The sequence below is a fragment of the Carassius gibelio genome, chromosome B25, assembly GCF_023724105.1.
Source record: "Carassius gibelio isolate Cgi1373 ecotype wild population from Czech Republic chromosome B25, carGib1.2-hapl.c, whole genome shotgun sequence".
Taxonomy (NCBI): domain Eukaryota; kingdom Metazoa; phylum Chordata; class Actinopteri; order Cypriniformes; family Cyprinidae; genus Carassius; species Carassius gibelio.
Window position 1 is genome coordinate 11,392,369 of NC_068420.1, and position 23,957 is coordinate 11,416,325.

Here is a 23,957-nt window from a genome sequence, read left to right on the forward strand (position 1 = left end):
TCTACACCTCGCTGGTCCGTGCTGAGATTCATGTCTTTTTTCCCGGATAATTCCAGCACGTCACTGAGTCCTTCCCACAAAGTTGGGAAACAGCGGAGCGTCCGTGGAAGCGAGCGGACACACGAGAGCCGCGTCTGGAAGGTAAGACAAGCCTGTTCCTTGCTCTATGGAAGTGATTATACAGTATATATGAGCTTTACTTTGAGTAACTGACGTGGTCGAGCTAAGACAGGTTTCCAAATGAGTGATAAACGAAAGAAACTTGATCTTTGAATCAAAATAACTTCCGCTTCCTGCATGATAATGCTCGCGCCGCATTAAATCACTGGAGAGGATAACAGCGAACATGTTTGTACCGTTATACATACACATAGACTAGCGTTGTTTGCGTGAGGTTTAATTTAGCTTGTTTTTTAACTGTAGAAACAGACAGCTTGTTTGCTTATTGGGAAGTTTAACGTTTAAAGCTTGACTCATTTAAACTCTAAAACTTCTTGTAGCCTGCTCTGCGTTTCCATATGTATGGCGTGCCAAGTGCCAGGATGACATCGACTGCTTAACAATTAGAGTCGATTATTTTTTCTTTCTTTTTTTATTTTTATTGAATAATTTCTAAAGCTGTAAACATTTGGTGAAACCCCCGCTGTTTTGACACATGGCTGTGGGGGAGGTAAATACTTAAGTATTTTGAGACTTTGTTTAGTCTCTGCCTCATGTTGTGGCTGTGCATGGACGGCATTTTTTGCCGTCATAGGCATATTTAAATGTATTAACGAGCATCTCTTTTAAAGTCTCGCGTTTAAGTTCCTAAAATCGGTCTGAAAGATTCTGAGTGAACAGAGTCATCGAACCAGGAACTGTCTTATTCGAATATATTCGACTCCGAAGCACACAGGTGAAAAACTCTTTACTGTTATCGAAATTGACAATAATAAACAACATTATGTACATTTGGCTTTGGTTTTAAGCGTGTAGTAGGCTGTACTAATATAATAACAGTAAAATAATTGCTGAATTGTTTATTGAATCTGTCATATTAGTCAGTACCTGGAAAAAGGATTTTGAGAAACCAGTGTTTTAGTCAATGTCTGTTAGTACCAAATGCAGGATGACCAAACATGTTATATTGCATGTTGGTTCAGATGTTCATATTTTCAAGCGGAATGAACTGAAGCTGCAAAGGTGGTTATATTTGGTCACATTTCCATCCACCAGCACAGTTATTATGAGTCACCGCTGACAGCTAGACAATATTTATGGGGAGTCTAGACAAGTATTTATTTATAGCAGTCTCTCATGACATTGTTCGCCTGAAACTATTTAATAAACAGAAAATGACACATTTGAAAGCTAATTTCTCAGTGGGAGAGTGGAGTGTGCCTGTGCTATGTTTCTTTTATACCAGACAGACAAACCTAATTTAGTAAGATTTTTCTCATTAAGTTTAGCTGAGCATAAAGATGCTTTAGGGCTTGAGATCCAGCACTAACAGGGCTCATCTGCTGCTTCCTTAAGAAATCTTCATCACCCGGAATTCCCTTGCCAGGCCAGCTGTACTCAGCTCGACTAATACTACACAACAGCAGATCACATCACGCAACCTGCAGAGCCTCTTAAGCCGGTCTAGGTGTTTTGTTTTCTTAATAACACATGCTCTTCTTTCAGTCCTCTAGACTATACTGAAGCACCTTTACTGCTGTGCAAGAGAAAACATTTTAGTTGAAAGTTAAATTGTGATCTTCTGACTTTTTTTTGAGTCACTTTTAAATTTTACTACTTTGCATAATAACACAAACAATAATAATTATAGTTATTTTAATTTATAAGTCGGGAAATATATTAATAATAATAACAACAACAACAATACAACTACTACTACTAATTATTATTATGAATGTTTTGCAATCTAAATGGCTGATTATGTATTATGTATGTTTATATATGTATACAATGCATTATGTATGTTTATATATGTTTATATATGTATACAATGCAAAGTTGTTCTGCAATTTAAATGGTCTTTAGAAAAAGTACCGTAATACATTTTTGTTGTCTGGAACTCATTGTCTAATAGACTATAACTATAATAATAATAAAAGTTGTTTTGAAATCTAAATGACTATAAGAAAAAATTTAAATATAATAATAAAATGTAGTAATAATAATAATTATTGTTGTTGTTATTTATATTATTATTATTACTACTACTACTATTGATAAACAGTTATTTTGAGGTTAATAATTATGATTATAATTATTGTTTTGAAAATTGTGAAGTTGTTTTGCAAAAAATTTTTATATTATATATTTTACATTATATATATTTATTATAATCATTATTAGTACTTATATTATAATGCTAAGTTTTTCTGACATTTACATGATCCTAAGGAACAAATTATATTTTTTTTGTCTGAAACTCCTGGGCAAACGGACTGCTTCAGATTATTTGTTGATCCTTTTGCATATTGATCTGTCCTCAGTATATCCAGGAAGTGTTCCAGTCACCCTGTTCTAGTTACCCATAATATATCAACCGATGAGAAGCAGCTGACTTCTGGAATTTAGCTAATTTAGCTACTGTAATTCGCCTTGTAACTCAACTTGTTTTATAAACTCTTTTGGTGGAGCTCAAACTGTCATTAAAAGACAAATGCATTCCAGAAAGCCTCCCCTCACCTCAAGGTCAGCGTTTACCCCGCTAACCTGTAATACAGAGCTGTTGCCATTTTGGCTTGGGGTGAATGATGTCTCCATGTCTACACCAAAGGGCCAAGTTTGGAGGATTCGGATGGCCTCCAACCAGCTTTGGAAAGTCACCTTCCATTCTCTTGGCTCAGTCTATTCCTTTCAAGTTGTTCATTTCTTTTAATGTTTGCTGGACTGGATTACAGTAAATAATTGGAGCTGCCAGCGAAGGCCAGGCTGAGCTATGATGTCTGCTCAAGTTAGAAAATGAAATATATACTCTGATTGATGTGGTGTATTCTTAGGACTGCAAGACAATGGTGGTGAATGTAGATTTTGTGATGAAACACTTTGTATTGCATGCCCCGAGGCAATGCGGTTCAAATGGTTTTATTTGCCCATCATCTTAAGAATGTTGGCAAACCTCTTATGACCCATCTTGTGTAAAAAAGCAAGAATGATTTGAAGAACATTAATTCGGATTCATTCATATGTAGCTTTTTTCAGTCATGTCACCCTCCCACTTGTAGAATAGCATGATGGCAAGATGACAATAGTGATGAAAGCCTCCGAGTACTGACACAGAATGTGGGAACACTGTGTTTCAACATCCCTCTACCAACTGTTTATTTTCTGCCTCTGCGTATGTGGTCTCAAAGAACTTTTATTACAAAGAACTGGGGAGTTGCAGCCTTGTAGAACGGTTATTTTTGGCATCCTTTGAAAAGATGCTGTTTGGTATAGTCCCAACAACTGACTACTTTTTTGTATGTCCTTGAACAAATCGCCTTGGAGATGAGAGTAATGTTTAACATAGTTTTTCAGCAAAAAGGTGCGAGTTTATATAAATTATGTATACAATATATTTTTATATAAATGTAATATGAATAGAAAATGTAAATATGCTGTTTTGGTGCTCAAGAAAGATTTCTTGTTATCAGTGTTAAAATTGGTTATGATGCTTAATATTTTTCCTTTTAGGATTCAGAATAGAACAGCATTTATTTGAAATAGAAACTATTCATTTTTTTAAGTCATTTTTGATCTCTCTCTCTCTCACTCTCTCTCGATCTGTCTATATATATATAAATATATATAAATGTTTGTCCCCTTCTCTGTGTCAGCAGAAAAATACCTATTTTTCAACCCTGTACCAGACCGACTGATTTTCTTAGGCAATACAAGGTCTTTCCTTTGTCTTAACTGTTTATGTTTTTGGTTCTAAAGAAAAATGAGTCAAGGTTTGCAAACCTATCATCATGAATGCTTTCCTGGGGCTTTTAAAAGCTCCATTTAAGGATTTATTTGTGTTATAACTGTTTAATGTGCCTCTGCTGCTCATCAGCAACGTGACTGCTAGACGTTTTGCATCTTAAACGTGCATTTTGTGCATAATTCAATTCAGAGCCTTTTCTCCAAGTGTTTTCATGGAGGCCTCATTACGGGTCGCGAAAAAAAGCATCCATAGATTTAATGTCTGCAGTGGAGGCCCCAAAGCTGAGCTATTTTTCTAATAGCAAGAAATACTTTTATGCAGAGTATCAGGTCAAAATCACAGTGGTGTACATGGGGCCCTGAGGACGGGATAAATGAGACTCGTCTAGAGTCATTTTCCCATTGGGATAAGAGCAGATGTTGGTAGAGAAAAGTCACAGGGACTGAAGGGTGGAACAAGAGTCTCATATATAAACACTGATGCTTCAGTTGAATATTTACCACCCTGCATCCTAGTACATCCCTACAACTTAATTTTTTTATTCTATTCCTATATTTTATCTAAAGCACACCTATACATACAATAAATTCTTTTTGTGACATATTCTGCACATGCCAGGAAACCCCAAGTTATAAAAAAAAGAAAGGGGATGAAATGAAAGTTTGTGATTTACTGTCCTTTCAAGTAACTCCGTGTCTGAGCGACAGTGAGAAATATGGGTTGGGGGAGAAGGTCTCTTTCATGTAGTGAAAACGATAGAAGGACCTTTGATATCTGAGACGCACTGAACACTTTGAAAGGATAAACTGTGATTTAAATCAGTATGGCCATGTGCTTTGATGATCATTTTAGCTTGGCTATTGTTGTGCCATAAATGTTTTTTGGTGGAGCGCCTCAGCGTTTTGTTGATTCAGTGAGTGTTTGAGCGTCTTATGTGTGTCTTTTAGACTGTACACATCCACACCCAAGTCATATTCCAGTGTCTTTTCATCTGGAAATTCTACTTGAAAAGAACTTTACACTGCAAGTTCAGCTGTTTCCAAAACCATGACATAAACATCTACAAGAATAGACCAGGTGAGTTTTAAGAGATGCAGGCAATAAGAAGTCAATCCCTGTTATGGATGGGCAAGTAAACATAGAAAGAGCTCCTGAATGATTGTAATTTCCAAACTGCGCCTCCTGTGTGACGGAATTTTCCGCCCGTGAATGGCTGCAAGGCTGTGCCTGCTACTGTGGCACCATTTGTTACATTCACTACTGAAACTTCATCTAATTTGGGGGTCTTTTGATTATATGAATTATTTTTTAAATAAAATGTGCAAAGAACTTTGATAGACTGCTAGTTACTGTAGATTGAAGAAGCTGTTGATATATCTTGAGAGGCGTTTGATTTCTGCTCAATAGTACCTGACTCATTTGGTGAATACCTATCACTACATGGAGGTACTGAGTACTGATTGTGATTTTTGTGAAATATTTAATTTTGATTGGACGATTGCAGCTTTCTGTAGTTAGACTGCCAAATGATCCGACTCTTATAGGGTTTTAAGGGGGTGGAAAATTTCTGGCAAATTTCCTGACACTTTCCAAAAATTCCTTGAACATTCCCAAAAATTCCTTGAACATTCCCAAAAATTCCTTGAACATTCCCAAAAATTCTAGAAAGTTTTCAAAATTTGTGTCTTGTTTCAGAAGTTTTGCAGCCCTACTTATGAGTCAGTCCATTTAGTGAATCAAAAAGCATACATCCCAACCAGTGTACTCTGATTTTCCAAACGATTGACTTTAATGATTATTTTTTAGTGAATTGTAAAACATATAGCACAGCCAGTATAGTCTGATTCCAGAGCGAATGAATCTAGGGAGCCAGTTCTATTTAGTGAATCAAGAAACCATGCAACCTGTGTACTCTGATTTCTAGATGAATGACTTTACTAAGCCGTTCCTTTTTAGTCAATCAAGAAAACACAAAGCACAAACAGTGTAGTCTGACTGCAGATTAAATAATTCTAGTGCGGCAGTCCTTTTAAATGAATAAAAAACACACAGCACTGACAGTGTAATCAGATTACAGAACAAATGAATCTAGTGAGGTGGCGCTTCTTATAGCGAATCAAAAAATATACAGACCAGAACCAGACTTTCTTTACTATTTTCACTTATAAGTTAGTAAGCAGCTTTATATATTTATGTAAGCAATTATGAAATAACCCCTTCAGAGTGGCTTTTTTTAAATAATGGTTGACCAACAGTCCCAGTGTTTTTATCCCTTCCTCCTTTTACTCATACATAATACCCAACAGATCGACTGATTCATAGTAATAAACAGGCCTAAGGACTGTTTTTCCTCAGTAACTGGGAGTGTGTGTCGTATTCTCAGAAAATGTAATCATTCCTTGTGCTAATATAGTCACTGTGTAATGAACCAAAGATAGATGGCAATAAACTTAGTCATCGCAATAAAGACAATCCATAGCACTCAGCCAAAGATGTACCACACACAGTCTCTTCTGTTTAGTGAAGTAACTAATCAATTATCCTTGATTGACAATGGATTTTAGTAATGTTCTGTATTCATTCATTGTAGCTGCATTGAGTTTTCTTACCTTAAAGGTTTAATTTACTTGAAAATAATTATATTCAGTTATCATTTCCAAACATGTATGACTCTCCTTCTTCTGTGAGGAATGTCTTCTTTTGTTTTTGTACATACGATGAAAGTAAATAGGGTCAAGATTTGTTTTTGTTTTTTTCCCGCTCTATGGACAAAATGTTTAAATTCGGCTAACATGGTTAGGTTTTGGTGTTGTGGTGAGGTTGGGGATGGCTGTAGAAGATTTTGGCCTCAGGGTTGGGAGGTAGAGGTGTGAGAAAGGCCTGTCCTTATACGCAGTTTAACCTGATCTGGGTTATTATTGCAGGGTTTTTAAGCTAGGGAAACGAGATGGATCAGGGGGTTGGTGGGTGGGCTGAACAAGAGGAGGGGAAGGAGAGAATACAGTCCTGAGGTGGAACTGATATGAATCCGTTCTTTGTTTCATATCAGCGTTGGGCTGTTGTGGGGCTAGTGTTGTTTGGGGCCTGAGGTGACTGGATTTTGGTGTCTAAGAGAAGAATTTCTGCCCCGCACAAGGGGTTTTCCATCACACAGGTCGGGAACATTATAATGGGAGAATAAGGGTGAGAACGAATCTGGAAGTAGCATAAGAAGTTAATGACGTGGACGGTGAGTGCTGTTGAATGTATTTGGTACGTTTTTTTTTATTTTTTTTTTATAACAGAAACACTTTCTTTCTTCCATCCTGATATTGCCTCAAAGCAAATTGTGCATGCTGTGAGAGAAATGTGTGTGTATGTGTGCAATCTGGCTGCTTTGAAAGTTCAAGGGCGATGAAGTCATGCTCTAGCTACCTTGAGAAAATTCCAGTGTTTGGTATTTGCGAAGGCCATGAATGATGATAAACCCAGCAATGCTTGACATATTTCTTCATTTTCCTGATCATTTATTATGTAAAATAAAATATTTTACATATTTTTTATTAAAATGAATAAAGTGTGTGTGTGTGTTTATATTTATATATATATATATATATATATATATATATATATATATATATATATATAAACACACACACAGACATGCTTCTAAAAATAAGTAATGTGAATCATATATTTGATTTGAATTACGTCCTTTCCAGACCTTTCCAGTAATTTCATAGCACTCCATTAGAGAGGATCAGAGCTTGCTTTATTGTGTCTCTCAGGTCATCAGCAGCCCACATTCCTCTCTTTTGACCTGATAAGTGTCTTCCTGTATCCAGTGTCTATCAGATAACTCAGCGCTTCTCTCCCGGGAGCTGCATAAAGCCTGAGTGTGAACAGCCTCGGCAGATTATGTGTCTGCATCTGAACCTGATACCATTGGGTGAGAAAGTGTGGGATCTTGCAGTTCAGTAAAGACAACCTCTTGCTTTTGCAATGCATTGTTGACGATAGTAATTATATCTTGACAATTATGTATTTGTTCTAAAATGAACTGAAATAATGATTTAATTCAGTCAGAAGAACCATGATTAAGTATATATACATTTTCTTTTATGTTACACAGATTTAATAAATAAAAAAAATAGATAGAAAACATTGTCTATATTTTACGATAACATTTTACTGCACGTAAGATGATCGCAGAGGACAAAACATTAAATTCTGAATTGATTGATTGAATTGAAATTGACTAATCAAACTGATTCCTGGAAATGAATCATTGTGGTATTAATGTGGATCATCAGCAAATATCTGTACCTTCACAGTATTTTCTATAATGTCACTTTTCAGTAATTCATTTACGGTTTTTTATTTCTATACGATATTCATCTTTTAACCATTAAACTTAATAACATTTTAACTTAAAATGTTACTACATTTCTCTAATATTCTAATAACCCAGGTGTTTTTTATTAAACAACATTTGAACAAAATGTCAAACTGCTGTGTGTCTTTGAGGGAAGGTTTTATCATATGATCAGGATCAAGTGCTGAGGTCAGGGGTCATGCTAACGGATGCTAGGATAAGATTTATGCACCCACACTTGTGTGATCTCAGTTAAGAGAAGAATTATGCTGGGACCCTCCCTACAATCAAGACCAGGATTCATCAGGAAGCAGTCCAAGATGAAGTCCGAGATGTTCAGAGATATTCTGCTAAATAGCTTGTCAAAGTGAAATGTTAAATTGTGGGATTAGAGCTCCACTGTCGCCTCAGTCTCATCTCAGTTTCAGCCAAACCATGTTGAATATCGTCTGAGGTTTTTGGTTGGAAATCCACTGTTGCTTGTGGTTCTGATGTCACTCTGGAGAAATGCTCTTCTCGGCTTCAAGCTCAGACACTCGGGCTGTTGTTAAGGGTGTTTCTAAGACTCTTAAGACTTGATAAAAGCTTAACTGAAAGGGCTTGATTCCTCAGTATATCAAGTTACTAACATTGGCTCAATGTTCACAAAGCCTGTTTTGTATGGTAATAATGCCCTTCAGAGCCATTAAAGCTTATCTGCAGGGGCAGAGGGGGTTGCGCTATTGAATAGGTCTGGGATTGTGGTGTGTGAGAGGAACAGTGGTGGTATCAAAGGATCCTTAACCTGGTATGCAATGCTAAAACCATTTCAGATTAGGTAGTTGGAGCATGTTTATGAAAAACTTGCATTTCGGTGATCAGTAGACATAATGGAATGGTTTGAGGATGTAAATGTGCTGGCTGAATGACCCGGTGCCTTTTGCTTTGAATCATGTCACGGTAAAGGCACACCAGGTTTAAAGCAAACACACGTGGCTTTCATTTGACACATAATTTAAGGCACGTCAAACACATGCTGCTAAATTCTATACGGTAGCTCCGATTATAACTTCCAGCTTCCCCTGTGTCTCTGAACCATGATACCACTGGCATGATAGCACTTTTAATGCTTCGTGAGTGACACATCTCCTTGAATTGTCAGTTTTCATTATGTCAAATTCTCCCCTTGGTAACAAGGGTCTGAAATTAACTCGAGTATCACAATCCTTCATGCTGACCTTAGTTTACATTGTGTAAAAAGAATGTTCCATGGCATAGCCTTATGTTTATTATCAAAGTAAAATCTAGACTCGTCTTGTTTTTTTTTTAAAGAACAAAATTTAAATTTGAAGCTCATACTTTCATTTCATCTCTTGCCTTAATCATATTTTTTTAAGCTGAGAATACACTTTTAAGTAAATGTTTGTAGCTATCTATTACCAACATAATTGCTGTGGAGTTTACTTCAAATGAACAGTAGTTTCTGGTATCATGGTATTCATATAAATCCAACCAGCTTTACATGGTCGGTGAAGTTAAGTGGCTGGATTTAACTTTACTCATACAAGGTTAGGTATAATGATACACTAGTCATATAGTAGAAAATGTATTCTTTTAAAGCTTTGTAACAATAATGAGTGATAAGTGACTTTTTGAGTGAGTGAGTCTTTGATCCATTTAACCGATTTGTGCAGAAACACTGACTCATTCAGGAATTAAATGTGATATCTTTATGAGTCATTGAATCAACTCAACCCAATCAATTTGTTCAGAAACACCGATTTAGTTAGAAACTAAACACAGCTACTGTTTCTTGTTCAGAGATGAAAACAAAATAACAATATTATTCCTAAAATGTATTATGTAATACCTGTTTTTTTTGTTGATTTGTTTTATGAGTCAATTGACTTTTTACCGTCAGTATTAATCTGCTTGACTTTTGTCTCTGTTTCCATGTTTCAGAAAGATTGTCATTTATTAATGAAGGTTTTTTTAGTGCTTGATTCTTGCTGTAGGTTACAGGTCACCAGTAGGTGGCAACAAGTGTCTTTTTCAGTAAGTCATTGAATAATTCGCTCAACCTATTTGTTCAAAAACATTAACTCATTTAGGAACAAAGCAAGTGACAACTTTATGAGTGAATCATTAATCAACTCTACTGATTAATTTGGTTAATTTAGGAGCAAAACACTGCTAATTTGTTACTGTAATGTTTACTGAAATGTTGTATAAAAGTATCACACTTATTTAAATAATGCTATGCCACAAATTACGCTGATAAATTTAATTAAAAACGAACTATATCAAAACAATGGGGAGAGTTGGAGATGGTGAGATGATTCAACCCATCCACAATAGAAAGTCTATTAGCTACGACTCAGGGAAAACAGGCATTAATGTGCTTCTCTTTTGTGATAGTTCTGCAAAAGTCGTCAATAAGGATGACCTTGAGGGCTAGTTCTGGAATAGAGGTGGGGGAAGTTGTCAAGGGACGAGTGAAAAGCAGGGGGCTTGTCTAGGCATTGGGACAGCAGGGTGGAGGTCCTACAGAGATGGACTGGGATAGACCCCTGATGGGCTCCTTTCAGGACTGAAGGAATGGGTGTAAAATAGTTGCGTCTGCGGAGCCCCATTTTGGCATCTGCTTTGTGCAAAAGTATTCTGCTTGTTTTTTTCTTTGACGAGATAAGTGATGAGATCATTATTAGATATTTCAGAAATTCACATAATCTTGAGCCATTGATGCAAAAATGTGAGTTGCACAAGTTTTTTAGACTCCTCTATATTGAGATAAAACATATTTTCCTTATTTATTTAAATACTTAAAATAAATCCATTATGGTGCACAATACACTGAAATTACGAATGCTAATGAAGTCTTTGTTATATTTTTTGGTTTGTTTTGGTCTCTTGACTATAGCCCTATAAAAAAAAAAAAAAAAAAACCTGTTTAATGAACCTCTAAATACAAAATGAACTTGTAGATTTGAATATTTTCCGCAAAGTTAGATTCTTCAAATGAAGATGATGATATGCTTTCTATCTGCCAATGTTGAGCAGATGGCCCACATAGATGGAGCAATGTAACACCAAATATGAATTTAGCACCTGGTTGTTTTTCATCCTCCTGAAAGGTGGTGGCTGCTCTGAGTGTTCTCACACATGTCTCATAATCAGATGGCAGGGTGACAGTCAGCGCCAGAGACGCAGAACTCGCCGTTGCTCATGGTTTAATATCTGAGCTCAGGAAGAGCTTGATGGAATCGAGAGAGAGTTTCAGCACTTTAAACATTATCAAGAGCAACTCTGGAGCAAATCAGGTTACCTGAAGTGCAAAGGGTGAAGTAAGTGATCAAATATGGTCTGTTCTTGTTGAAATCTGTTTTTAGACATATTTTCTAGTGCGCTTTGCCTCTCATTTGTGTTTTAGCAACAATTATTTGCATTTGAAAAGCAAATAGCCTATCTCTTCAAGATTAGAACGTGAAAAGCTTGTGTTCTTGGAAGTTTCGTGTAATTTTAAGAGAAGAAGTCCTTCACACTGATTGACATGTCGTGCCCAGGAGAGTTGTGGGAGGAAATGATATTCAGAGAGGGAGTGCGTTGGTGTTGTATTTCGTTTGAGATGCTTTGTTTGTACATGTGTGGAGACGGACGGAGGGTTGTGGATGAAGTCATTGGTGGAGGTTAATGTTGTAGCTAGCAGATTCGATGATAGACATGAATAGCTTGGCATAAAATAAAGAGCGACTAATGGTTATTTTGATTATCTGTTTATCTAATTAGATGGATTTAAAGACTTTTCAGGTGGTTTATGAAACATTGAATCATCAGCTTTTAATGTACTGTTTAGTTTTTTGGCTTTTTAAAGAGGCTTTGCATGTGCCAAGTAACAATAAAGAGTGATGAATCAATAATAAAAAAAATACTTTTAGTTAACTTATGGATCTTTTTTTTTCAACTTGGCATCCAATGTCAAAATTCAACAAAAATGTATCTTTAGTGTCTCCTAGTAATAATAAACATTATTATTTATAATATTAAAAAGAAAAACATTTACTGAAGTAATATATATATGTGTGTGTGTGTGTGTGTGTGTGTGTGTAATCTAAGTAAAAAAATAAAAATAGTGATGCCTTATTAATGATTGTGCATTTAGAGGGACTATTTTGTATGGAAGCCAATTTCTCATGCTTCAGTAAATCGTGCTTTTGTAATTGACAAGGTCAAAATTATGACATAAAATGTATAAAATATCACAAGTCATGATTATGAGATAAAAAGTCAAAATATGACATTATAATACTCTTATAAAAGCCAAATCTATAACATAAAAAGTAAAAATTGACAATTATGAGATAAAAAGCCAAAATTATGACAAAAAAGTTTTTTGGCTTTTTGTGTATTTTGACTTTTATGTCATAATTATGATTTACTGAAGTATGATTTTTTTCTTACAGTAATTTTCCAATAACTGATTGTCTATTTTGTATTTTCGCACCAATTGCTTATTGTATTTGACATTTAGAATTTAAATCAATTTTGCCACTAATGTTTAGAAATGAGTAAATATCAACCAATAGATTCGTTTTGATTGTCTCATGGGATTTATTAGTTTTCTAATAAACAAATAGAGTTAAATTACTTGTAAACTTCAATTCAGACTTCTACAGCCATTATAGTTTAAAATTCTGTCCCTGCTGGAATGTTCCAGAATAAGCATGAATGTTCCGTTGAAGAAACCAAACCCTGATATTAGTGATAAAAAAATCATAATTGCACAATCTCCCACGGTGAACGAAAGGCAGCCACAGTGTAATGCTCTCAATGCACTGTTCTTCACTGGCAGCGGTAAAAATCTGACTCATTAACGTTGCTTTTCATGAACAAATGCTGCTAATTAGAGGTGGCAACTGCAGTGAGGAGGCCCAGTCGAATCAGCTCTGAGTGAACGAGCTAATGACAGAGCGAGGGGAAGGCGAGCCGCCGGGCAGGGTGACCTTAGTGTGTCCGGCTGGTCAGGAACGGGGACAACAACATCTGCAGTAATGTGTTTTATAGTGTCCATCACAAAAACAGATCATGCATACCTTCTGTCGTTTCCTTTCAGATCAAGAATGCTGAAGGCACAATGGATCCCCTAGTTCATCTGAGCCCGCTGAGAGTCCGAATCTCTGCTCTTCCGCACCCCACGCGCCCACCTCGTCCTTGGGCACCCGACCCTGCGCCTTTCGCCTTCTCCTGGAGGAGTGAGTAGAGTTTTCCCACCGACACACGGGAGAAAGGTGAACCCTTCCTGTGTAAATATGACTGGATGGAGGTCTCAGTGGCGTCTGGTCCTGCTCAACTCGCTGACGTGTGGCCTGGAGATCTGCGTGGCGGCTGGGATCACCTACGTGCCCCCTCTTTTGCTGGAGGCCGGAGTGGAGGAACAGTACATGACGATGGTTTTAGGTAAGGTTTCAGTCTAACCTTGGAATATCCAGCTGGGGTTTATGATTTGTTAATGAAGGGCCACGCTGTAAACTGCAAGTCAAGGTTGTTTCCCACTTAGGAGTCGATCCTATAATGGGGGTTATTATCATAATTACTGGCTAAATCACTTGCTGCCCCATCCAGGTGGTAATCAGGTGCTAATTGGAAGGCACCGGACTGCAGGAAGAGGCCCGGAGGCTCGAGGGGCAGCAGCTGTGTGGAAGCTTGTATAGTTTTACTGCATCCTGTAAAATTAAAATTCTGTGGGACTTTCCTCTGGACTTTCATCAGATAATATAGTCATCATGGACTGCCTTAGTGCCGGAAGGTTCTTTCTCAGATATGGATTCAATTAAAAACCAACATATAAAAAAATTCAAAGCGGACTTTCCATGCTAGAAATCTTATAATGGGCTGTTGGATCTTCCAACAAGACAATGATCCACAAACAAACAACAAAACTAAACCAAAAATGGGTCATTGAGGACAAAACCAAGCTTCTGCCATGGCCAACCCAGTTCCCTGAGCTGAACCCTGTAGAAAATTAGTGTGGTGAACTGAAGAGAAGAAGCATAAACATGGAGCTGTGAATCTGAATTCTGGATGAAGGAATGGTCTCAGAATGATCTCCAAACCTATCAGGCATTATAGGTGAAGATTCAGAGCTGATATCCTGGCAAAAGGAGGTTGCAAAAAGTATTGAATAAAAGGGTAGGATTATTTGTGGCCAATGTGTTTTAAAGAATAAAAATGTTTGCTCTCCTATTTTAAATTCTCGTTCTCCAATGAAAAGTTCGATTTTTGTAAATAAAAGCTCAAAAGGATAAATGATACAGATTTATTTTCATATATATATATATATATATATATATATATATATATATATATATATATATATATATATATATATATATATATATATATATATATATATATATATATATATATAAATGTTTCTTGAGCAGCGAATCAGCATATTAGATGATATGTGGCACTGTGACACTGTATGTGACGCCGAAGACTGGAGTAATGATGCTGAAAATTCATCTTTGCATCACAGGAATAAATTACATTTTAAAGTATTTTGAAGTACAAAAAATGTTATTCAATTATTTTAATAGGTTTATTTTCGGCATGCCATATGAACAGATGCATTATTTTGTGCCCACAAATGGCTTCCTCATGGCTTTTGCTGTAGATGAATCTCTCTCCAAGACTATTTGCCTCTCCAAGACTAAAAGCAGTTCACAAACGTGCATGTGGACACTTTGCACCAAACGGACAGAAGCTGTGTGTTGTGTTAATACATACAACACACCGCTCTCTTTGTCAACAGCTGCAGTGGAAAGCAAAGAAAGATCCTTTGTGCTCATTTCCATTCACAAGCTCTATAACCTCATAATGTCATTGCCATTAGAAGTGCTTTCAAAACGTTTTGTGTGTGGTTGTACGTGATTGCAGAGGTTTTGTTGGACTGTTTCTTAATGGAGTGGGGTTTGGAGGCATTTTATTCATTTTAATGTTATGGTGACCTGAGAAATATATTTCTTTAGTCTGGGCTTTTTGGACCAGATTGATCTTCATGTGATGAGTTGTTTGGGACCTCTTCTTGAACTAACAGTGTATTGTAGGTTCACGTTTTTTCCCCTGGAACTTAAACCCATGACCGTGGTTTTATTAAAGCCATGCTTTTCCATTGGAGCTACAGAAACAATTAGGATGACTATAATGAATTGCACTGGGTAGTATATAAAAGAGTCATATGATTAATTGTCTTGAACTGTTGCAAACAGTACAAAGGCACCTTTAAAAGGAAGTGGGCAGAAGCCCACTCTTCCTCCACTATGGGTGTTGACTTACAGGCGCAGTTGACCGACATTGTTAAACAAATCAATTTAGGGTAGGCAGATTCATGGTTTTCTACAGTATTCCTCACATTACACATGGTTCTTCAATACCTGCTCAGTGCCTTCCCTAAAAGGTGTGATATTGTGATATTCCACACATACTTCCATTTTCCGGTTTACAGCACTTGCTGAAATGTGTTTTTGTAACATTTGATAATTCCCAAACATTGCCATGATTCCAAAAACAAATTTTCGGCATAATTTAGGCTCAAAACACTATATACTCTACTGTTCAAAAATGAAGGGTCTGTAAGATGTTTTTTAAGAAATTAAAACTTTTATTCAGCAAATTAAAATTACAAACAATTTTAATTCATAGTAATAATTAATAATTCTGCTGTTAAATGGATGCAATTGTTTTACAATATGAACTACTGAATGTTTTTATATTCTTTTTCCATTAAACCTTTTACAATTTTTACCATGTGCACTGAGTAAATTGACTCCAGTGAACTTTTAATTACATTTTGAGCATGTTCAGGTCATCTTTCCACCACACACTTGAATAAAAATAGCTGCTGAAAATCTAGACTCGAATCGAAATGGGAATCAGTGCCCAACCAGTGTACTGAGTCATCTGCTTTAATTAGAAAAGCTGTGGGGACAAGGGAGCAGAGCCAGTGAATGGTCACCTTAAACTACAGGCAGCATTACAGCAGACTGAAGATGAGGCCAAAAGATAGAGGCCATGGCTGTGATTCTTTGACATGTTGTCTCCAATGCAAAAAAACCCCTAACATTTCTTGTTTAATATTCATATACTTTTTCGTTAGGTATTGGACCTGTCCTGGGACTTCTCTTCATCCCCCTAATTGGCTCAGCCAGTGATCACTGCAACAGCAGCTACGGCCGACGGCGACCCTTCATATGGCTGCTGTCATTGGGAGTTCTCCTAGCCCTTTTTATCATACCACATGCTGATGTGTTGGCCGCCAACCTGAGCTGGGGCAGCAGCCGTCGCAACCAGGCTCTCCAGGTGGGCCTGCTCATCCTAGGCGTGGGCCTATTGGACTTCTGCGGACAGGTGTGCTTTACGCCATTGGAGGCATTACTCTCGGACCTCTACCGTGACCGGGATGACTGCGGACAGGCTTTCGCTATGTTCTCCTTCATGGTAAGCCTTGGAGGTTGTGTAGGCTATTTGCTGCCTGCCCTTGACTGGAGCGGAGGGCTTCTTTCCTTCTACCTGGGTGGTCAGGCAGAGTGCTTGTTCTCCCTCCTCATCCTCATCTTCATGGTCAGCGTGTTAGTGACCATGAAAGTGTCCGAGGAGCCCTTGTCCACCCTGGAACCAGGGCCGCCGGAGCCTAGACGGTGTTTTCCACGCTCGTGTTGCTATCTGTTTCAGTGTAAGCTGCGGGCTCTGAAGTCCGGCCCGCTCATGTGCCTGCTGAGGACTTGCTGGTCCATGACACCGGCCATTTATCGCAGCTACTGCCACGTGCCACGTGTCATGCAACAGCTGTGTTTGGCACAGCTCTGCAGCTGGATGGGTGTCATGTCCTTCATGCTGTTCTACACAGATTTTGTCGGCGAGGGTTTGTACGAAGGAGTTCCCAGCGCCGCTCCGGGTACCGCTCTCAGGCAGCGCTATGATGAAGGTTAGTATGTAAAATCAAAATCAACCCTATTCATTTTTTAAAGCACATTTGTGGTCTTTATGTTGAATGATTATTCTTTGTCTGCTATAGGTTATTTTTCTGTTTAAACTAGTAATTGATTTGTAAACTCATATTTGGCCTTGTATAGGGCTGCTCAATTTGATAAAAAAAAGTGTAATTACTGCATTTAACATAAAATAGACTGGGTATTGTTTTGTATACTATATTATAAATGGCAAGCATAAAAATGTATTTGAAGCAAAATGAGAGGTAGAGTGAGTGAAAAATGAAAGTGACATTCAGCCAAGTATGGTGACCCATACTCAGAATTTGTGCTCTGCATTTAACCCATCCGAAGTGCAAACACACAGCGCAGTGAACACACACACACACACACACACACACACACACACACACACACACACACACACACACACACACACACACACACACACACACACACACACCCGGAGCAGTGGGGGGTTCGATGCCTTGCTCAAGGGCACCTAAGTCGTGGTATTGAGGAGAGAGAACTATACATGCACTCCCCCCACCCACAATTCTTGCCAGCCCGAGACTCGAACTCACAACTCTTCGATTGGGAGTCCGACTCTCTAACCATTAGGCCACGACTTCCCTTAAGATCAACTGGATGCAAAAAGAGCTGTTACTACTTCTTACCCAACTGGTTAATGAAAACAAGTATATAGGCTAATCAAAGAAATATTGTCCCTGACAAGTTCTACAACAGTCATAATACCCCTGCGATTAAGGTGAAATACCTTTTTAAAAGCTCATTATCGTCAAATGTTTATAATCTGAGCCAGATTGCCAGCAACAGCAAGTTTGGTGTAGTTGTGTTTGATTATAGTCGTGTTTGGTGTAGTTGTGTTTGATATTGCTGTGTTTGGTGTAGTTGTGTTTGATATAGATGTGTTTGGTGTAGTTGTGTTTGATATTGCTGTGTTTGGTGTAGTTGTGTTTGATATTGCTGTGTTTGGTGTAGTTGTGTTTGATATAGTTGTGTTTGGTGTAGTTGTGTTTGGTGTAGTTGTGTTTAGTGTAGTTGTGTTTGATATCGCTGTGTTTGGTGTAGTTGTGTTTGGTGTATTTGTGTTTGATATAGTTGTGTTTGGTGTAGTTGTGTTTGATATCGCTGTGTTTGGTGTAGTTGTGTTTGATATCGCTGTGTTTGGTGTAGTTGTGTTTGATATCGCTGTGTTTGGTGTAGTTGTGTTTGATATCGCTGTGTTTGGTGTTGTTGTGTTTGGTGTAGTTGTGTTTGATATTGCTGTGTTTGGTATAGTTGTGTTTGATATCGCTGTGTTTGGTGTAGTTGTGTTTGATATCGCTGTGTTTGGTGTAGTTTTGTTTGATATTGCTGTGTTTGATGTAGTTGTTTTTTGTATAGTTGTGTGTGGTGTAGTTGTTTTTGGTATAGTTGTGTTTGGTGTAGTTGTGTTTGATGTTGCTGTGTTTGGTAAAGTTGTGTTTGATATCGCTGTGTTTGGTGTAGTTGTGTTTGATATCGCTGTGTTTGGTGTAGTTGTTTTTGGTATAGTTGTGTGTGGTGTAGTTGTTTTTGGTATAGTTGTGTTTGGTGTAGTTGTGTTTGATATTGCTGTGTTTGGTATAGTTGTGTTTGATATCGCTGTGTTTGGTGTAGTTGTGTTTGATATCGCTGTGTTTGGTGTAGTTGTGTTTGATATTGCTGTGTTTGATGTAGTTGTTTTTGGTATAGTTGTGTGTGGTGTAGTTGTTTTTGGTATAGTTGTGTTTGGTGTAGTTGTGTTTGATATTGCTGTGTTTGGTAAAGTTGTGTTTGATATCGCTGTGTTTGGTGTAGTTGTGTTTGATATCGCTGTGTTTGGTGTAGTTGTTTTTGGTATAGTTGTGTGTGGTGTAGTTGTTTTTGGTATAGTTGTGTTTGGTGTAGTTGTGTTTGATATTGCTGTGTTTGGTATAGTTGTGTTTGATATCGCTGTGTTTGGTGTAGTTTTGTTTGATATCGCTGTGTTTGGTGTAGTTGTTTTTGGTATAGTTATGTTTGGTGTAGTTGTTTTTGGTATAGTTGTGTTTGGTGTAGTTGTTTTTGGTATAGTTGTGTAATGTATAGTTGTGTTTGTTATAGTTGTGTTTGGTATACCGTATTTTTCGGACTATTAAGTCGCACCTAAGTGTAAGTCACATCAGTCCAAAAATACGTCTTGACGAGGAAAAAAACATATAAGTCGCACTGGACTATAAGTCGCATTTATTTAGAACCAAGAACCAAGAGAAAACATTACCGTCTACAGCCACGAGAGGGCGCTGTGTTGTGTTTGGTGGTGTAGTTGTGTTTGATATAGTTGTGTTTGATGGTGTAGTTGTGTTTGATATAGTTGTGTTTGATGGTGTAGTTGTGTTTGATATAGTTGTGTTTGGTGTAGTTGTGTTTGATATAGTTGTGTTTGGTATAGTTGTGTTTGATATAGTTGTGTTTGGTGTAGTTGTGTTTGATAGAATTGTTATGTATAGTTGTGTTTGGTATAGTTGTTATAGGTATAGTTGTGTTTGGTATAGTTGTTTGATATAGTTGTGTTTGGTATAGTTGTGCATCTAGGTATTGAGTAAGTTTCTTAGCAGAACTTTTCGGCTGAACTGAACAGTCTGAATCCAGAACTGTTTTGTCATAATGTTACGTTTCAAGCAGGTCATGCAATGTTTGATTTCCCAAGAGATGATTAATTAAAAGATTAATGATATTATTTATTTCAGAGTCGCTCTGACTCATGCGTCATGCATTCCCACTCTGAGGCGTTCCTGTTAATGTTTTGTTAATGTTAAGGGACATTTTTGTTGGTTAATGTTTGCACATAGATTCTCAGTTTTCTCTAGAGGCTCCCATTAGACAGAAAGAATGAAAAGAAAGGATATCAGTTTGTTGCATGGAGTTAAGCATAATAAAGAACATTAACTTTAACTTATTTCAGTGTCTGTGGTCAATAAGCAGTTTTTCTAAAGGAATATGTTTTTTTTTCTCCACTGTCCATAAAGTTGCTTGCCTGCAGTTGGTGGTCTGTCATTTCCGTCCTCTGGCCATATCGTCTGTCTCTAAACTGTGAACTTGTATTCACCTCCACATGTGGCTTCTGTCAGCCTGGTGCTTGAGCTTCCAGCAATGTTCATAAAAAAAGTCAACAACAAGCTTACAAAAGCTACTCCATGTTAAGCTAGCATCTGGATCTCTCCCACTGAGCATCGACACAAGCAGAAAGCTCCTTCAGCAGAACATTTTGACAGATGTGGTCAAGATCAGTGTGCACACAAATGAAATCTGTCAGTGTAGTTGACCGCAAACTGTGCCCCATGTAACACAAAATGTTGGAGATAGTTGTTCAGAACAATGAACATCTCAGGCCTCTGCAGTTGTGTGTTGAAATTATGAATTCCTTCTGTGAGGAAAGTTCCTGGCCTGTTTGAAGTACAACGCCAAAGCCTGCAAACACATGCCTCAGTAAACATCACTCATAGGATTTATTCAAAGGAAACTTTTTCCATTATGCTCAAATGGGCAAAGCAGACAGTTTGAAATGGCCTCATCTGTCAAAATCACAAAGGCTGGGGATTGTTGTTTACCTGGACATGCTGTTGTTGAAAAGAATGGTGTGCTCACTGGTGTCCTTTGAATTTGAGCCACCTTGTGATTTACCAGTTTACTGTATATTATCTCTGTATGGAGTCAGTTTGATTTTTGAATGAAGTCTCTTATGCTCATTAAGGCTGCATTCGTTTGATCATAAATTGAGTAAAATATAATATTGTAACATTTAAATACAGTTTAGAATACTGTTTTCTATTGTGATATATTTTAACATGTAATATATTCCTTTGATGCAAAGCTGAATTTCTAGCATCATTACCCCAGTCTTCAGTGACGCTTGTTCTTTCGAGACATTTAGCTATTTTGCTACTCTAGACAATTAGTTTCTTATCATTATTAATGTTGAAAACCATGGTTTGATATTTTTGAGAAAATCTTTTTTGTTTGTTTTTCAAAATGTTTTAATGATTAGAAAGCTCACAAGGACAGTATTTCATTATTGCTAAGTAAAAGTATAAATTACTTTTAGAAAAAAAAACTGACCCCAAAAATTTTAATGATGGCATACATACATATAATTTTCTAATTTAAGTCATGTTGCCATAAGCAACACTGAAATATCATTAAGTACCATTATATAAAAATATTTGACTGTGCAATGCTGAGATTCACCAGAATCAATACGTAAATGATTATGAATCAATAATTATTTATCAGATCTATAATTATTTGATCAGAACCAACCAGTTTCTCATGTGAAATCCTAACATCACCCCGCAGGTATCCGTATGGGCAGCCTGGGCCTGTTCCTGCAGTGTGCTACCTCAACCTTCTTCTCGCTGGTCATGAGCAGACTAGTGCGTCTCTTTGGGTCCAGGGCGGTCTATTTGAGCAGCATGGTGTGCTTCACCATCTCAGCTCTGGTCATCTGCTTGTCCAAGAGCGTTCTGTTGGTCACAGCTATGTCTGCCCTTACTGGCTTTGCCTATGCCACACTGCAGACACTGCCTTACACGCTCACCTGTCACTACCACAAAGAAAAAGAGGTAGGCATTTCATGTATTTTTTTTGTATAGAAAATTGCATCGTGTATATATAGACTAAAAACATTTTTTACAATACATTGTTTTTTTTTACTTTTTTTCCACTTTTTTTTTTTAGAAAGGAAACTGTTAAAATGTCTCACAAAAGCTGAGTTTGAACTGACAGAAACCAAATAATCACCATATATCAGTTAGAAGCTGGCTTGCAACATTTCCTGATAGAAAAATTCTTATCCTAAGAAATAGATCAAATATTTAGCAAAACTTCTTAAAAATATAACTATATACATAATAGGTTTTCAATATATACACACTAGTCAACATTTGAAGTGGATCAAAACCTTTAATCAACGTTGTCCTAAAACCTAAAACCAAAATGTTTTCTTGTCTCAGGACATATTTTATTCACTTTTTGGATCCACTTCAAATGTTGACTACGGTATATAACATTTACCTTATAATTTACTGCCATGCCTTTATGCTGTCTACAAATAGAATGGAAAAAATAACTAGATATATTTGTTACAAATGTCTTACTTGCTTCTCATTACTAACGTTCTTCAGGTGTACATGCAAAACAGCAAAACCCCAAAACCGCACACAAATGGATTCACCATCACAAGGGATTCTGTTTGTCTGACACTAGACAGCGGCCCTGGAGATCTCAACCACAAGAGTGGCATTTCCAATGGGCATGTTCCTCACAGTAGAGATGAACCAGGCTACTACCCATCTCTCTATCAGAACGGTGCCCACCTTGGTCTGGAGTCAGAGGATTTTGAGAAACGTGGGGTGGGACTAGACTTTGCCATTCTGGACAGCACCTTCCTTCTGTCTCAGGTCTTCCCTACCCTCTTCATGGGCATGATCGTCCAGTTCACAGAGTCCGTCACCATGTACATCGCCTCCTCTGCCATCTTTGGTGCCATTGGCATCTATTTCGCCACCCACATCATCTTTGACCAAAAGGACCTCAGAAGCTGAAAGCAGCAGTAATCATGTGAGTCATTTCACAGTCGACCTTTTACTAAGCATCATGTTAAATGTTACTGACTAATCTACAGAAAGTGATGGTGAAAAAATGATATTCCAATGCTTTGTGATCTCTCACAAAAGTATTGTGTTCTCCTGTACTGAGAAACTTCGCATTTGATCACAAAACTTTTGCGATGGAAATAATGTGAAGACGGTGGAAAATGCATGTTTTGCTTGCAAAGCATTTCTCAGGGGAACGCAATACTTTTGTGATAGAATGTAACATTTTTTGGGGGAACATGATACTTTTTTGAGAGAACACAAATGTGATGTGAGAGAATGCTAACTTTCTCGGAGGAACGCAACACTTTTGCAAGAAAATGCAAAGTTTCGTGAACATAATCATTTTGTAAGAGAACACAATATTTTTCTCCCAAATCATGTGTGTGTCTATATATATATATATATATATATATATATATATATATATATATATATATATATATATATATATAATATTATACAGTATAGACCAAAAGTTTGGACACACCTTCTCATTCAAAGAGTTTTCTTTATTTTCATGACTATGAAAATTGTAGATTCACACTGAAGGCATCAAAACTATGAATGAACACATGTGGAATTATATACATAACAAAAAAGTGTGAAACGTCTGAAAATTTGTCATATTGTAGGTTCTTCAAAGTAGCCATCTTTTGCTTTGATTACTGCTTTGCACACTCTTGGCATTCTCTTGATGAGCTTCAAGAAGTAGTCACCTGAAATGGTCTTCTAACAGTCTTGAAGGAGTTCCCCGAGAGATGCTTAGCACTTGTTGGCCCTTTTGCCTTCTGTCTGCGGTCCAGCTCACCCCTAAACCATCTCGATTGGGTTCGGGTCCCGTGACTGTGGAGGCCAGTACCCCATCACTCTCCTTCTTGGTCAAATAGCCCTTGATGCCTTCAGTGTGACTCTACAATTTTCATAGTCATGAAAATAAAGAATATATATATATATACACACACACACACACACAATGCCTACTTAGGGGCTCTGTACCAATCCTGCATAGAAAGGTTTTTTGCTTATTCTAATGCAAGGCTATAGAAGTCATTTGTGCTACATTTTACTGACTG

The 23,957-nt window shown here is 37.3% G+C and overlaps 1 protein-coding gene and 1 long non-coding RNA gene across 6 annotated transcripts in view; one reads left to right on the top strand and one right to left on the bottom strand.

Moving 5' to 3' along the window:
• Positions 1–23,957, top strand: part of slc45a3 (solute carrier family 45 member 3) — a 24,660-nt gene continuing 703 nt past the window's right edge. The window contains exons 1-5 of one of the 5 annotated variants that reach the window (XM_052597635.1): positions 1–141; positions 13,348–13,691; positions 16,393–17,220; positions 21,584–21,849; positions 22,411–22,846. In XM_052597635.1, the coding sequence (XP_052453595.1) occupies positions 13,544–13,691; positions 16,393–17,220; positions 21,584–21,849; positions 22,411–22,830 (1,662 nt within the window). In that variant the 5' untranslated portion in view covers positions 1–141; positions 13,348–13,543 and the 3' untranslated portion in view covers positions 22,831–22,846. Of the gene's footprint in view, positions 142–6,890; positions 7,157–7,554; positions 7,833–11,186; positions 11,582–13,347; positions 13,692–16,392; positions 17,221–21,583; positions 21,850–22,410; positions 22,847–23,957 lie in introns of those variants that run through there. The other 4 variants (XM_052597636.1, XM_052597639.1, XM_052597638.1 and 1 more) reach the window with 4 other exon arrangements.
• Positions 20,058–23,957, bottom strand: part of LOC128014242 (uncharacterized) — a 14,047-nt gene continuing 10,147 nt past the window's right edge. Inside the window, exons 4-6 of the long non-coding RNA XR_008183504.1 lie at positions 22,384–22,826; positions 21,548–21,830; positions 20,058–20,698 (exon numbers count right to left, since the gene is read on the bottom strand). This is a non-coding gene — a long non-coding RNA (uncharacterized LOC128014242). The remainder of the gene's footprint in view (positions 20,699–21,547; positions 21,831–22,383; positions 22,827–23,957) is intronic.